Below are 13,228 nucleotides of genomic sequence, written 5' to 3'. Positions count from 1 at the left end.
TGTATGAATTTTTTATTTAATAAATATCTAAAAATACTAGTTGAACAATAAATATTTTTTAAGAAAGATTATAAAAATTAGATCGATTTAAGAATGTTATTAAAATTTTATTGTAATATTATTAGTTGCCTTTCAATTTTTTAGTTACATTTAGTTTTATATTTACTTTATTTTACAAATGATTATTTTGCAATATTATTTTAGTTTGCCTAAAGAATTATAAAATAACATGGAATTTGTTAATCTACCATTCAGTCAGATTCATGTACATAGATGTCATGCCTATTAATACTTTTTCGTAGTTAAAACTTTCACAATTATTTTGAAGGTATAACTGATAGATATAATCATTATATGATATCTATTATTTTTGTATTAGTTTAATAATAATGGCAGAAATTGAATGGCCTTGGCAATATAGTTTTCCCCCATTTTTCACGTAAGTATTAATAGGTTATATTGATCTTATGTTTAAAATTATAATTTAAACATAACTTTTGATTATGTGCATTGAAATATTTTGTGGAAATTTGATGTATTTGAATTGGATAATAAAAAGTAACAAATATATATATTAATAATATATAAGAAAAATACTAATGTAAATATAAATAGTGTTATTTGCATTTTTAAACGTAATTCTTAGTGTTTAATATACGAAGTAACAAATTATTTTTTCAGTCTCCAACCTCATTCAGATACTAGAGCTAAACAATTAGTAGCATGGAAAAGTTTAATACTAGAATATTATCGTATCACAAAACAAGCCATTGTAGATGTAAGAGAAGTGCATTCAAGTCCATTATTTAACAATACTGCAATTAATCGTATCCTTTTTACAAGAACAGTGATTGAGTAAAGTAATAAATTTGTTATATATTCATAAATATTATCCCTTAACATATTTAATAGGAAAGTTATCATCAGAGGCCATCTTATTAATATTAGAAGAATTAGCAAAATCAGGAAATGCAAGTCCATTGGATAAAACAAGACAAAGATGGCTAATTTATTGGCATACTTTGGAAGAATGGGGTGAAATTATTTATAATTGGGCACAGGAGAATGGTTTTATTGGTTCTGTATGTACTTTATTTGAGTTAACACAAGGAGAAGACACAATAAATCAGGGTATGCAGTTTTATAAAAATCGCATTTAAAGAACTTATAAAGTAAAATATTATGTAATACAAATGTTTCCTATTTTTAGAATTTTATGGACTTGATACAGAAGTACTAATCAGAGCACTTAAAACATTGGAATCAAATAAAAAAGCAGAGTTAATTTTGTTTGATGATAATCAAGGTGTTAAGTTCTTTTAGACAGGTAATTGTACAAAATAATTGCTTAGAAATTGTAAATACAACTTTCTCTACTCTCAAGGTATATGTTTATGATTAAAGAGGCATATTTTGTATGTCTTTAAAGATATAATTACATAACAAATTTCCAAGGAATTTATATAATTGAAGTACATATGATTACAAACAGAATTAAAAAATACATTTTTAAGTATCATTACATGAAATTATTTTTGAAGATGACATTAATAAAATTTGTATAATAAATATTATATATGTACAAAAATGAAATATAAAGAAAACAATATTAAATGTGATTTTTATATTTGTTATATTCTATGAATGAATGGAATGTTTAGTATTATGAATTATGCAATATTTTCGATTTTGCACAAAAAAGTAATAACAATAAAATATTTTTTCAAGTAAAAAACAAAAATTATATATTTTACATATTTATGAAAATAAAATGAGCCAAGATTAGATCTTTAAAAGTACATTAGTGCTTAATCATTTTCTCTTTTTAAATATCTAATAGCACTCTGCTAATTACAATATTTAGTAATTACAAAATTATGTATAGATTACCATACAAATTAAAATTTGAGTTAACATGAATATACATTAGTACAAGTTATGGACTTATAAAGTATATAAAAAATATTACAAACACAGAAAAAGTTGTGTTTATATAATATCATGGCAAATTTGTAACAAGAAGACTAAAAAATTATGCTTCTGTTTTTCTCACTCTGGCTAGTTCAATTGTTTCTTCTTGGAGGTTTGTACTTGCTTCAAGTTCCTTTTTACTTAAATGTTCAACAACATAAGCTCCAAGTGCATCACACATAACATTTATCGTTGTTCGAAAACGATCTCTGTAAAGGAATTTAACAATTATTTGTAATTACATGAGTAATATAAAAATATTTTTATTTAATTAGTAGATATTATTAGAATACTCACAGAAGCCAATCTACCGCAACAATGAGTGTTACATCTTCAGCAGGCAGACCTACAGTATCTAATACCATAACCATTGTTACAAGACCAGCTTGTGGAATGCCAGCAGCTCCTATACTTGCTGCAGTTGCTGTTATACTACAAAAGTACATTAAATGATTAAATTTATTATAATTTGAGTATCATTTTTAGTGAACTATTTAGTTTAATAATTACCTAACACCAATGACATTGCCAAGAGACAGTGGTACATTTCTAACTTGAGCTATAAAAATTGCAGCAACAGCTTCATATAATGCAGTTCCATCCATATTAATGGTAGCACCAATTGGAACAACAAACCTCGTAATTCTCGGGTCCACGCCTATGTTATCCAAACACTGTATTGTTACTGGCAGTGTAGCTGTACTATACTCACGAAGATACATTTTTTGTATATTCTAAGCTTTTTCTGATGCTTCTTGCATAATTAGTAAAATCGTACAATTTACCTTGATGAGGTGCCAAAAGCTGTGGCTAAAACTTGACTCATCTTGCCTATCATTTTAAATGGCAATTGTTTGGTACAAACAAAAAATATAATTGAAAGAGTTCCACATCCATGAATAACCAAACCTAATAATACTGTAATAAAATATAAACTTAACTGTCCAACAATGGCACCAATGTCTTCGATTTCTAAAAGCTTTGAAGTTACAAGAAAAAGCACACCAATTGGAGATATCCTATAACAAAATGAAATACTTAAATACATTTTATGTGGTTCAAATTAATTGCACAAATATTATATGATTTTTTACCATATAACCCATTTAGTAATAAGCATTGTTGCTTCAGACAAAGTGTCAAAGAAAGTTAAAAGAGGTTTCCCAGGTTCACCCATTTTACTAAGAGCTATTCCAAAAACAATTCCAAATATAACCAAGCCCAAAGTATTTGTGCCATCTCCATATTTATGAGATATCTCCCAATCTTGTATGTTAGTTGCTAAAAGAAAAAATTTTGAATTGTTTATAAAATATAACAATAGAATCACATAAAAGTATAAACAAATTTAGCTTAAATATAATACTTACCTTCTGTATTATTTTCAGGCTCTATTAGTATTGTACGGTACTAAAGCACAATATTAATTAATTAAAATTTTAATTAATTTTTATTATACATTATTAATTAGTTTTTATAGCAAATTTAATATACCTGTGCAATACAAGCTTGTACTAGATTTGGTGGAAATACATTCCTAAAAATAAAATTTCATAAAAAATAATTCGTTATAAATATAGTATTTGTTGCTCTACCTGATTAAATCTAATATTGTATCTGTGGTTGTTATATCTCTAGTTGGCTTTATATTGTCGTTTGCAACCATACCATGTGCACTGAATTCTCCTGGTCTAATAATTAAGACCAAAATTATACCGAGAATTACAGCAGATATTGTCGTTGTCGCATAATAATAAATTGATCTTATACCAATCCTTCCTATAAATTAAATACGCGGTAAAATGTTTATTTTTGCCCTTTATATCTTATGTAATATATTAAAATATTATGTTACACAATGCATGGATACAAAAACAATTTTTATCGTAAAATGAGAACTTATAACGTTTAAACGTTTGTACAAGAAAAATCAGAAGAGTTTGCTTATTTCTGATTTCTCTCATATTCGGAATATAGTCTTTTAGAAAACTAGAATTCAAAAATATAAAAAATCATTTGTTATCAGAACATCTCTTATCAGAATTATTCACGATTCCCTCATTTGTTAAGCTAAATAACACCAGAAAATACCGGTAATCTGTGCTTCGCCAAACCAGACATCTTCACGTAAACAAGTTTGTACACCCACGCGGTCCATTCGTCATAAGTTATCAGTTATGTAAAAAGTTTTTTCACAGACGATATATGCATATTTTTTAATTACCAGATAAATTAAGATCCAAACCGCCGATCGCGCTAACAATACTAGCGACGATTAAAGGCAATATAAGCGCTTTTAGCATTCTCAAAAAAATGTCTCCGGGAAATTGAATGTACATGATTTCGCGCTTTGTCCATGGTTCATCTTTAACGTTTCTTAAGATGAAACCAAAAATAGTACCCAAAACCACAGCGATTACGGTAAGCATTGTCAGCATGTTTTCTGACATACAACTTCTCCATTTTTTTGGATGAGCCATGTCGTCTTTTTATCCTAAAAGAAAAGAGTAATATAATTTTTAATATGTTTTAACGGAGTATCGAAATCAACATAAATTTACGTCTTGATTAATATCAACATAATGATTCTTCGAAATATATTGTATAAATTATTTACGAATATGATAATAAGATCTTTTCTAGAACGTAATACACGAAACATTAAATTATATATATAATATAGAGATATCACTCTAATTACGTTATCTTTCTATATCGGGGTATTGAAACGTAATGCCATTTTTTATAACTGTAACCGTATTAAAATATTTGCACATGTGTGGAACACTGTGGAACACTGCGATAAAACTGATACGTAGAAGTAAAAATTGTGGATAGATTTAAGATGCTATTGAAGTAGAATTCTAAATATCAACCGCAAAAATTTGCAAGCTATTAATACGAATGAATAAACTGATTAATTTCATATTAATAAGCATCTCTAAACGATGATTCTTGTGTCATTATTCCACTACCATAATTGCACTGCTTATCTCAGATGTGTTATTGTTTCATGATACAGTTAACTTTTAAATCTTCATAATTTTTTTAGGTCGTAAATCATAAATTCTTTCAACTTTGTACTCGATGATTTAGTTTATTACAAATCATACTTTTCTAATTTAGGAATTAAAATTATTTTTATAAAATTGTATTATATTAAATTTTTATTTAATGGTTATTAATACACCCTAAAAAATATTTTAAAGCAATTTTTCCATTGCATTCGTAACATGTCCTTGATTGCAGGTCTTGCAAAATATTATCTCAATGGAATGTAACTATAAAACGTATACTTATCCACATAATTGCAAAAGTGAACAGGAAAAACAATCTTCAAGGCGCGTTACGAGATTCATTGGTCCTGAATACTGATCATGCTAGATGATGCATAATATAATTTATTACATAACATAAACGATATGAGATATATATAATTGTTAACTGTCAATTTAATTATTACCCGCAATACCCCTTGGGTGTGCATACCCATCATCTGACAGCACCAATTAACCCTAAAAGTACATAGTGTTAAGTTCATGTTTATTCCCTAATTCGAGCAGCATCCGGTATCAAATAGTCGTACCATAAAAACTACTATCGCGTAATTAAATCTACTAAAATTTGCTACTACTACTACTACTAATACTACTACTTATAATTTACTAAAAATGTTTAATTAATTACTAATTAATCGATAAAATTAATTAATCAATAAAAATATAATTTTCTCGTCTATGTTATGTATACATACATGTATGTATATCTTGCAGAAACTGGTATTAACCGGTTCAAACTGTCCTGGAAATCTGCCTTTACGTTCCATCCACTAACAAAATTGTATACTGCAGAAAAATTTACCATTGTTACTTTCTCGCGCGGCAAAAATGTTCATGTTGGTTCCACGTGTATAAATAAGACAAATAAAAGGAAGATACAGTAACTTCGAAACTGATTTTGCGGTCGCATCGTTGTTAAATGCGATTAAAGATCTGATCTACACGCACCTCTGGGCGAAGGCAAATGAAAGTAGACAACAAGAACCAAACACACGTGCCATTCTTATTTGAACCGTGCACAGCAAAAGTAGCTGTTTGATGAGAAACGCGCGATGCTCTAAAAATTTGAAACGTACTGATTTATTATTCATTAAATGAACAAAGAAGCACAGTAATTATGGATTCACTGCGCGAAGGACGTATCTATGAGTAAGTTTAAATAAAGATGTTCAATGTGTAGATAAAATTGTGACACATGTTTTAAAAAAGAAGATTGTACGTGAAAGAAATTTTAATTGAAGTAGTTCAACCTTTCTATCAAAATAATTAAAAAAACATTTTATTTGTTTTTTATGGATATTCTTAAAGACGTTTTTTGGCAAACGATTGGTACACACATTAAATCGATTCTAAAATCAAATTTCGTTTATCATGCTTTTGTATAAACAGTTTGAATTTCTATTTTAGACACGTGGACTATAACAAATGCAAGATGTACATTATATTAAATTGTTCGACCCTTCTTACTAATGCAACAGATATACATATCTGATGATACGCAATCAGAAAAGGCATAAATGTAATGCCAATCATAATTAATGTCGGGGCAAAGATGAGTACGACGAGACACGACTTTATTTACCCTTTGATTCCTGTCACATTGCTTAAGCGTTCATTTCTTACATTATTATTAAAAGGGTAAAATTAGTGCAATTAGATGTTTTAAGAAGTATTATATCATTGAATTATGGAAAAAATTTTCAACCACAAATGCTTTCATTTTTTGCACAAAAATATCTTGTATATACATTTCGTGTAATTATTTGAAAAAATCGACTTACCTGGTAAATTGAATTTGTTCACAATCGTAGTCGTTAATAGAAGAAACAGCACGCAACAATGCGATCGAATCACGTTGCGCGCGTGCTAATTTTTGAATTGGTATGCTGAACACGTTTCGATTTAGAGTACGCGAAAAGTCGTCTTCCCGCGAGCGCGATCGACGTACTATCCGTGCGCTCTGTTCTCGCGGAGTGCCGGCTAGCTCATGAGAACAGAGCCCTTCGCATCATACAGATAGAACATGTGTGCGTCAGAAATCAACTATCTCCTTCCCTCTCCATCACCCTTTTCCTATAGTATTCTCTCTTTCTCTCTCTGTGCTCCACTGTTCTTTTGCCCCCTTTCACCGAACTCTGACTACACGTTCTCCCTCCTCGCCGTTTTTCTTATGCACCTTCGCACATGTAGTCAGAGATCCTACGATGAACGCGTGCTTGCGCGCGCACCAATATACACGCTGTTTACGAAACCGCGTGTACCTCGATCACACATGCATTCAGAACTTGAATGAATGGCTATACCATATATAGTAGACAGTTCAGTAATTAATACACATATAACAAGTTAAATCATAGTTGTTACGAAATATCGGTTATTTTTGGACGAAACTGGTAGTAATAAAATTACATAGTGTTAATAAGTATTTGATTTGTTCTCTTTTATTTGAATTTAAGATATGTATATAATAATATATTTAAAATATGTTACATTCATTTATCTCGCACATATTATTTCAACTTCACACACATAGTATACAAATTAATTTTTTCTAATCTTAACAAATTTCGTTAATCACTTATTTCCTTGTTACAAGATACAAATGGTAACGAAATTATGTAATAAAAGTGAAACGAACTGTAGTACACATCATACGTGTTCATAAACGATGATTTAATTAATGTACAATTTACAAAAATTAGTGTGAGAATTACTTGACCGCTAGAGACGATGTTTGTATAATTGGATTGAGGTCAGTCACGTGATTGTTTTAATTATTCTGCCCCTCCTTTCTCGTACATTCGGCTAAATTTGTTTCACTTTTTTTGCCGTTCAAGAATATAAACGAAGAAATACACGTATCTTGTATCAACGTAACTTCGTTTATATTTTGCATTTATGTAATTCTCTGTCCAAAATTGCTCTCATAAAAATAATTAAAATTTATTATATTTGTGTTTGTGTATACATATTACACATGTATAATTACTACGAGGAAAAGAGAATGAAAACTAACATATGAGTTACAAATATTTATTTAAGAACGAACGATACATGTTTTATTTATTAAAAATAAATGAGTCATCTAATACTTAGACATAAAAGTTACTTTTGTGAAATACTGATAAAATAAAGTTGCAAAAATATAATTAGAGAGCTGATTCCAAATAACATTATATGTAATATAAATGCATTATATAATTCTGAATGATATAAAAAAATCATATGGCAAGATACTTAATGAACGCAGAATTTAATACTTAATTACTAATAGTGAAATCTCAAATTGATATCTATATTATTAATGAACTTATAACTTAAAGGCACACTTTTTGTTATATCAATTTTGTTAAAAATAAATGAATGATTATTCTAAGTATGTAATACTAAAGTATACCTTAATAATTAGCACATATGTGCAAGGCACTTCAATCACAAATTTATGACATTCTTCCTCCATACAATAAATTCCTAACAGAATACCTGATTCTGACTCAGAATTATAATCTTTAGGAAAAAATTGGAATACTTAGGTCTTTTGCTTTAGTTATATTAAATGAAATACCAGACTGTTATGGTAAATCCAAAATATAAGTACTATTTAAACTGTAATTAAAAGCTAGGGGACTCTATAGACATATATACAGAATACTTTTGTTGACTTTTTGCAATGATATGTTCACAGGAAAAATTAAGACAATACATTAGTTTTTTGTTATAAGAAAAAGTTTGGAAGATCAAAATTATTCTTCTGTCTTTTAAAATTAATAAATTTTTAAATATGAACTTATGTGGAGCATTTTATCATCATATTAATATTGAATTTAGAAGTCACTGGTTGAGTTGTTTTATGAATATTAACAATGATCTGAAGTATTATTTACAAATTGTTACAGTAATGGGCATAATTAATTTTCTGGTGGGGGAGATGTTATTTTCCTTTTAAAGAGTAAAATATGTGGTTCTGAAACAAAAATATTTGTCAATTAAAATATGTTTTCATCCTACAAAATTTATTTTTAAATACAATTCAGACCAAAAGACAAAGAATAATAATATAATCTAAATGGTATTAACAGAATTCAACAAGTTACCATACCTGGTTTATGAATCATGTAATGTACCCATCCTTGACTTTGTTGAACACCCATGGCTCTCCATTCTTGTTCGGAAAGGAGATGAGTAGTTGGAACTGATTTAACCATTTCTTTTGGCAATACTACATGCCTAATAAAAAAAGATATATGAATAATATATATACATATGTATATCACCAATAAGTTGTAATAATATGTTAGTACAATATTTATATCTTATATATGAAATTATAAATTTATTACAACATAAATTATCTTCACTTACAGTAATTATTTAAAAAAGAAATAATTTGTGATATATTCTAAAATATGCTTATTAAACAATACTGTCATATTTCAATCAGTAAATTCACGAAATTTTTATGACTATATTGACGTTAATATTTTATTGCCCTTTTTATCTGCTACTGCCAATTTCAATATGAGTGAATAGGCTAATAAAACAAACAAAAGAACATACCAGACGGCCATTTAAACGATACGTTACATTTGCGTCGAAAAATTAGACAAAGAAGTTACTGAATTACACATATAAAATATGGCGAAGTAGATTTTTTATTATAATAATATTTTCACGTGCAGCTACTGAGAAAATATTAACTTGAATATATATCTACAACGTGTTATTTATACATATACTAAAATGAATCAAAATGGCACAATTGACCAAAATCGAAATCTAAATGACCCATTACGTGCTGCTGTTATTCATACCAACCTATATTCATATTTATCATCGTAGTATTTGTCTGAATAATACATCTTGTGCGACATTTTTATATATTTGAAATGATCACTAAATCTTGAAATAATTCACCACAAAGCACTATAAAACTCACTCTTATATTTTCCAAAATCTTCCTCCAACAACGTATGCTCACAAATTTGAAAGTTCAACGGATGTAACATCAAGAAGAGTGGAAGAAAGGTACTACCTAGTCGTTGACAGTTAATTAAAAAAAGATTGTATGTTAAAATAGAAATAATAGTCAAATCATTTTCATGAATTTATTACATTTTTATAAAACTAGAAAGATAATCGGTATTTATTGTGTCTTGTTGTTTTATATAATGTGAACGGAAATTTACACGTAGTAAACCGGAATCAGCTGTCTTAAATTCAATAATGGCGTTCGATGCCGTTATTGCGTTGATATATTATTTTTTATGAGGTTAAGTGTCAGAATAGAAATATTCATATAGTAAATTTTCTTGAAAGAACATTACATTTCTAATAAAAATGGAGAGATATTCTTATAGAAAAAATTATGATAGATTAAAGAAAGAAGATAGAGATTGGCGTAAGTATAAGGATAGAATTTCGTATAAAGATAGTGATAGTGAATATAATAATCATTCCAAAAGATCTAAGTCAAGACATAAACGATCTAAAAGTTCTGGTCATAAAAAGTCTAGACATAGAGATTCCTCTGAATCACGTAGAAAATCAACGAAACATAAAAGCAGAAGAAGGTAAGTGAATATCTTTAAATGATCATTTTTGAGGTTATAAATGGAAAATTTATAATTATTTTAACATTCTTTTACTTTAGGTCATCGTCATCTTCATCTTCATCTTCATCAAGTTTAAGTGAGTCTAGCAGTGTATCCTCATCTAATTCTTCATCGAATTCCACAAAATTATTAGAAAAACTTCAAAAACAACGTCAGAAACAAATTGAAGACAGAAAACGTCAAAAGGAATTAATGAAAGCTACAGAAACACCAGAAGAGAAAAGATTACGTCGTTTAAGAAAGAAGGAAGCTAAAGAACGTAAAAGAAAAGAAAGAATGGGCTGGGACAATGATTATTTACATTATACAAATACAGATAATCCATTTGGTGATGGAAATTTACTTTCAACATTTGTATGGTCTAAAAAACTTGAGAAAGAAGGTTTACTTGGTGTAAGTAGAGAAGAATTAGAAATTAGGAACAGGTACAAACAAGAAGAAAATAAAAGAGAATTGGAAAAAGTTAAAAAAAGGAGACAGGAAAGAGAATTGGAAAGACAACAAAGAGAAGAAGAAATGACAATGTTACAAAGAGGAAAAGAAGCTGCTCAGTTGGAGCAATGGGCTAGGCAAGAAGATCAATTTCACTTAGAACAAGCAAGATTAAGATCACGTATTAGAATACAAGATGGTCGTGCTAAACCGATTGATCTTCTTGCCAAGTACATCAGTGCAGAAGAAGAAGTTGATGCTGTAGAAATGCATGAACCTTACACTTATTTACGTGGATTACATGTGAAGGATTTAGAAGATCTCATTGAAGATATTAAAGTTTATAAAGAATTAGAACGTGGTAAAAATTTAGATTATTGGAATGACATTACAGTAATTGTTGAAGATGAATTGCATAAGTTGCGAAAATTAGAAAGATCAGAATATGAAATTGGTAAGTATTTTTTAATTTCTTATATAAACAAGGCTTTTTTGTAATAATTCTTAAGAAATGATTAATATTTGTATCTTCTAGCTGTTGGCAGGAGGGAAGGAATACATGAATCAGTAGCTAAAGATGTGACTGCTATCTTTAAAGGAAAAACAGCAGCACAATTAGAAGCTTTGCAACTACAAATAGAAGCTAAAATTACAGGAAAGCCTGAAGGTGTTGATATAGGATATTGGGAAAGTCTTTTATCTCAACTTAAAGGTAAGCATAAAAAATTATCTATAAATGAAATTCAACTATTTAATTTATATGTTTATATCAATCATTTATTTTCCTCAGCGCATATGGCAAGAGCACGGTTAAGAGATCGGCACCAAGAAAATTTACGGAAAAAGTTGGAAGTTTTAATTGCTGAACAAGGTGTAGCTAGAACGGAAAATGAAACCGAAACTTCACAAATGACTGGTGAACAATCAGAAAAGCAAGAAGAACCAGTTCCCAGTACGGTTACAGAAAAAAGTGAAGAAAGCCAATCAGAGTATGTTACCTTTTTACATATATTATATGTATCTACATATGTGAAAAATTCATATATTTATACGAACTTTTCTTTTATACATTTACAGTGACGATCAAGAAGCTAATAATGCAGCTGATGTTTTCTTGTCAGAGTCTTTTTGTGAATATGAATCAGGAGGCTATTCTCCAAAGTATATACCGTATTCTCAACTTGAACCAGGGACATTAGTTACTTTAGAAGAGGACGACAATCAACGATTAGAATATGCAAGAAATCAAGTGCTCAGTACAGGTCGAAAAATCCAGAATGTTATGACTGCAGAAGAACAAGCGATGCACAGAGAAGCACGTAAAAACATGAGTTCTGATGAAGCACAATTTAGTGTCGAGTCATCTTTAGAAGCACAAATTTATCTTTGGTCTGACAAGTATAGACCTAGAAAGCCAAGATACTTCAACCGAGTTCATACTGGTTTTGAATGGAATAAGTATAATCAAACCCATTATGACATGGATAATCCACCACCAAAAATTGTTCAAGGTTACAAATTTAATATATTTTATCCAGATCTAATAGATAAAAATACAACTCCTGAATATTTTTTGGTAAGACATATTATTTTAATTAATTCTATATTACTGTTAATCATTTAAACTTTTCATTAATGAAAATATTATAATTTTCAGACACCCTGTGCAGATAATAAAGATTTTGCCATTTTACGATTTCATGCAGGTCCACCTTACGAAGATATCGCATTTAAAATCGTTAATAGAGAATGGGAATATTCATATAAACGTGGATTCAGGTGTCAATTTCACAATAACATCTTCCAATTGTGGTTTCATTTCAAGCGTTATAGATACCGACGATAATGTATTGATCTTATGTATGTACGTTATGTACATCTATTGTAAATAGGAATTATTTAGCTTTTATAATAATTATATTAACTGAGGATTCACATTTTTAATGAGGTATATAAATAAAATTGCGCAATTTTGTGCGCAGATGTATACAAATTTACTTTCTCTGTACCTCTTATGTACCCGCATATTTCTAAATAAAACATTATTACAAAATTGAAACCATTATGCAAATAATGTTTCACTTTGTTATCTACATAGCTTAATAATCAATTTAATAATATTGAAATTATATACGTAGTACGAACTGCATTATT

At 28.7% G+C, this 13,228-nt stretch overlaps 4 protein-coding genes across 10 annotated transcripts; 2 read left to right on the top strand and 2 right to left on the bottom strand.

Moving 5' to 3' along the window:
- The first annotated feature begins 281 nt into the window (after positions 1-281).
- On the top strand, positions 282-2,317 carry Vps25 (vacuolar protein sorting 25). Of its 2 annotated transcripts, none has more exons than XM_017897314.1 (5): positions 282-439; positions 682-827; positions 913-1,131; positions 1,211-1,327; positions 2,247-2,317. In XM_017897314.1, the coding sequence occupies exons 1-4, from the start codon at positions 390-392 to the stop codon at positions 1,321-1,323; spliced, it is 528 nt and encodes a 175-aa protein (XP_017752803.1). In that variant the 5' UTR covers positions 282-389; the 3' UTR covers positions 1,324-1,327; positions 2,247-2,317. The 2 variants fall into 2 exon arrangements, with proteins under 2 accessions (XP_017752803.1, XP_017752811.1); XM_017897322.1 differs by having other exon boundaries at positions 2,250-2,316.
- Positions 2,010-7,285, bottom strand: Eaat1 (Excitatory amino acid transporter 1). 5 transcript variants are annotated; one of them, XM_017897248.1, is made up of 11 exons: positions 6,812-7,285; positions 5,726-5,816; positions 4,196-4,465; positions 3,567-3,750; positions 3,466-3,508; positions 3,342-3,381; positions 3,066-3,252; positions 2,757-2,990; positions 2,482-2,673; positions 2,269-2,403; positions 2,033-2,180 (listed from the first exon to the last, which is right to left on the bottom strand). In XM_017897248.1, exons 3-11 carry the CDS (start codon positions 4,449-4,451, stop codon positions 2,033-2,035), a joined length of 1,419 nt encoding a protein of 472 aa, XP_017752737.1. In that variant the 5' UTR covers positions 4,452-4,465; positions 5,726-5,816; positions 6,812-7,285. The 5 variants fall into 5 exon arrangements, with proteins under 5 accessions (XP_017752760.1, XP_017752737.1, XP_017752746.1 ...); XM_017897257.1 differs by lacking the exon at positions 6,812-7,285 and adding an exon at positions 5,979-6,060; XM_017897240.1 differs by lacking the exon at positions 5,726-5,816 and having other exon boundaries at positions 6,812-7,283.
- Positions 7,286-8,828: 1,543 nt separating this feature from the next.
- On the bottom strand, positions 8,829-9,958 carry Cks30A (Cyclin-dependent kinase subunit 30A). 2 transcript variants are annotated; one of them, XM_017897216.1, is made up of 3 exons: positions 9,846-9,958; positions 9,130-9,257; positions 8,829-8,994 (listed from the first exon to the last, which is right to left on the bottom strand). In XM_017897216.1, exons 1-3 carry the CDS (start codon positions 9,899-9,901, stop codon positions 8,939-8,941), a joined length of 240 nt encoding a protein of 79 aa, XP_017752705.1. In that variant the 5' UTR covers positions 9,902-9,958; the 3' UTR covers positions 8,829-8,938. The 2 variants fall into 2 exon arrangements, with proteins under 2 accessions (XP_017752705.1, XP_017752713.1); XM_017897224.1 differs by lacking the exon at positions 9,846-9,958 and adding an exon at positions 9,588-9,665.
- Positions 9,959-10,367: 409 nt separating this feature from the next.
- Positions 10,368-12,986, top strand: LOC108545489 (cactin, spliceosome C complex subunit). Its single transcript, XM_017897147.1, has 6 exons — positions 10,368-10,600; positions 10,681-11,528; positions 11,610-11,786; positions 11,865-12,063; positions 12,152-12,650; positions 12,732-12,986. Exons 1-6 carry the CDS (start codon positions 10,368-10,370, stop codon positions 12,918-12,920), a joined length of 2,145 nt encoding a protein of 714 aa, XP_017752636.1. The 3' UTR covers positions 12,921-12,986.
- The last annotated feature ends 242 nt before the right edge of the window (positions 12,987-13,228 follow it).

Source organism: Eufriesea mexicana, unplaced genomic scaffold (assembly GCF_001483705.2).
Source record: "Eufriesea mexicana isolate 0111107269 unplaced genomic scaffold, ASM148370v2 scaffold4744748195, whole genome shotgun sequence".
NCBI classification, from domain to species: Eukaryota; Metazoa; Arthropoda; class Insecta; order Hymenoptera; family Apidae; genus Eufriesea; species Eufriesea mexicana.
This window is presented reverse-complemented; position numbering and strand designations above follow the sequence as displayed.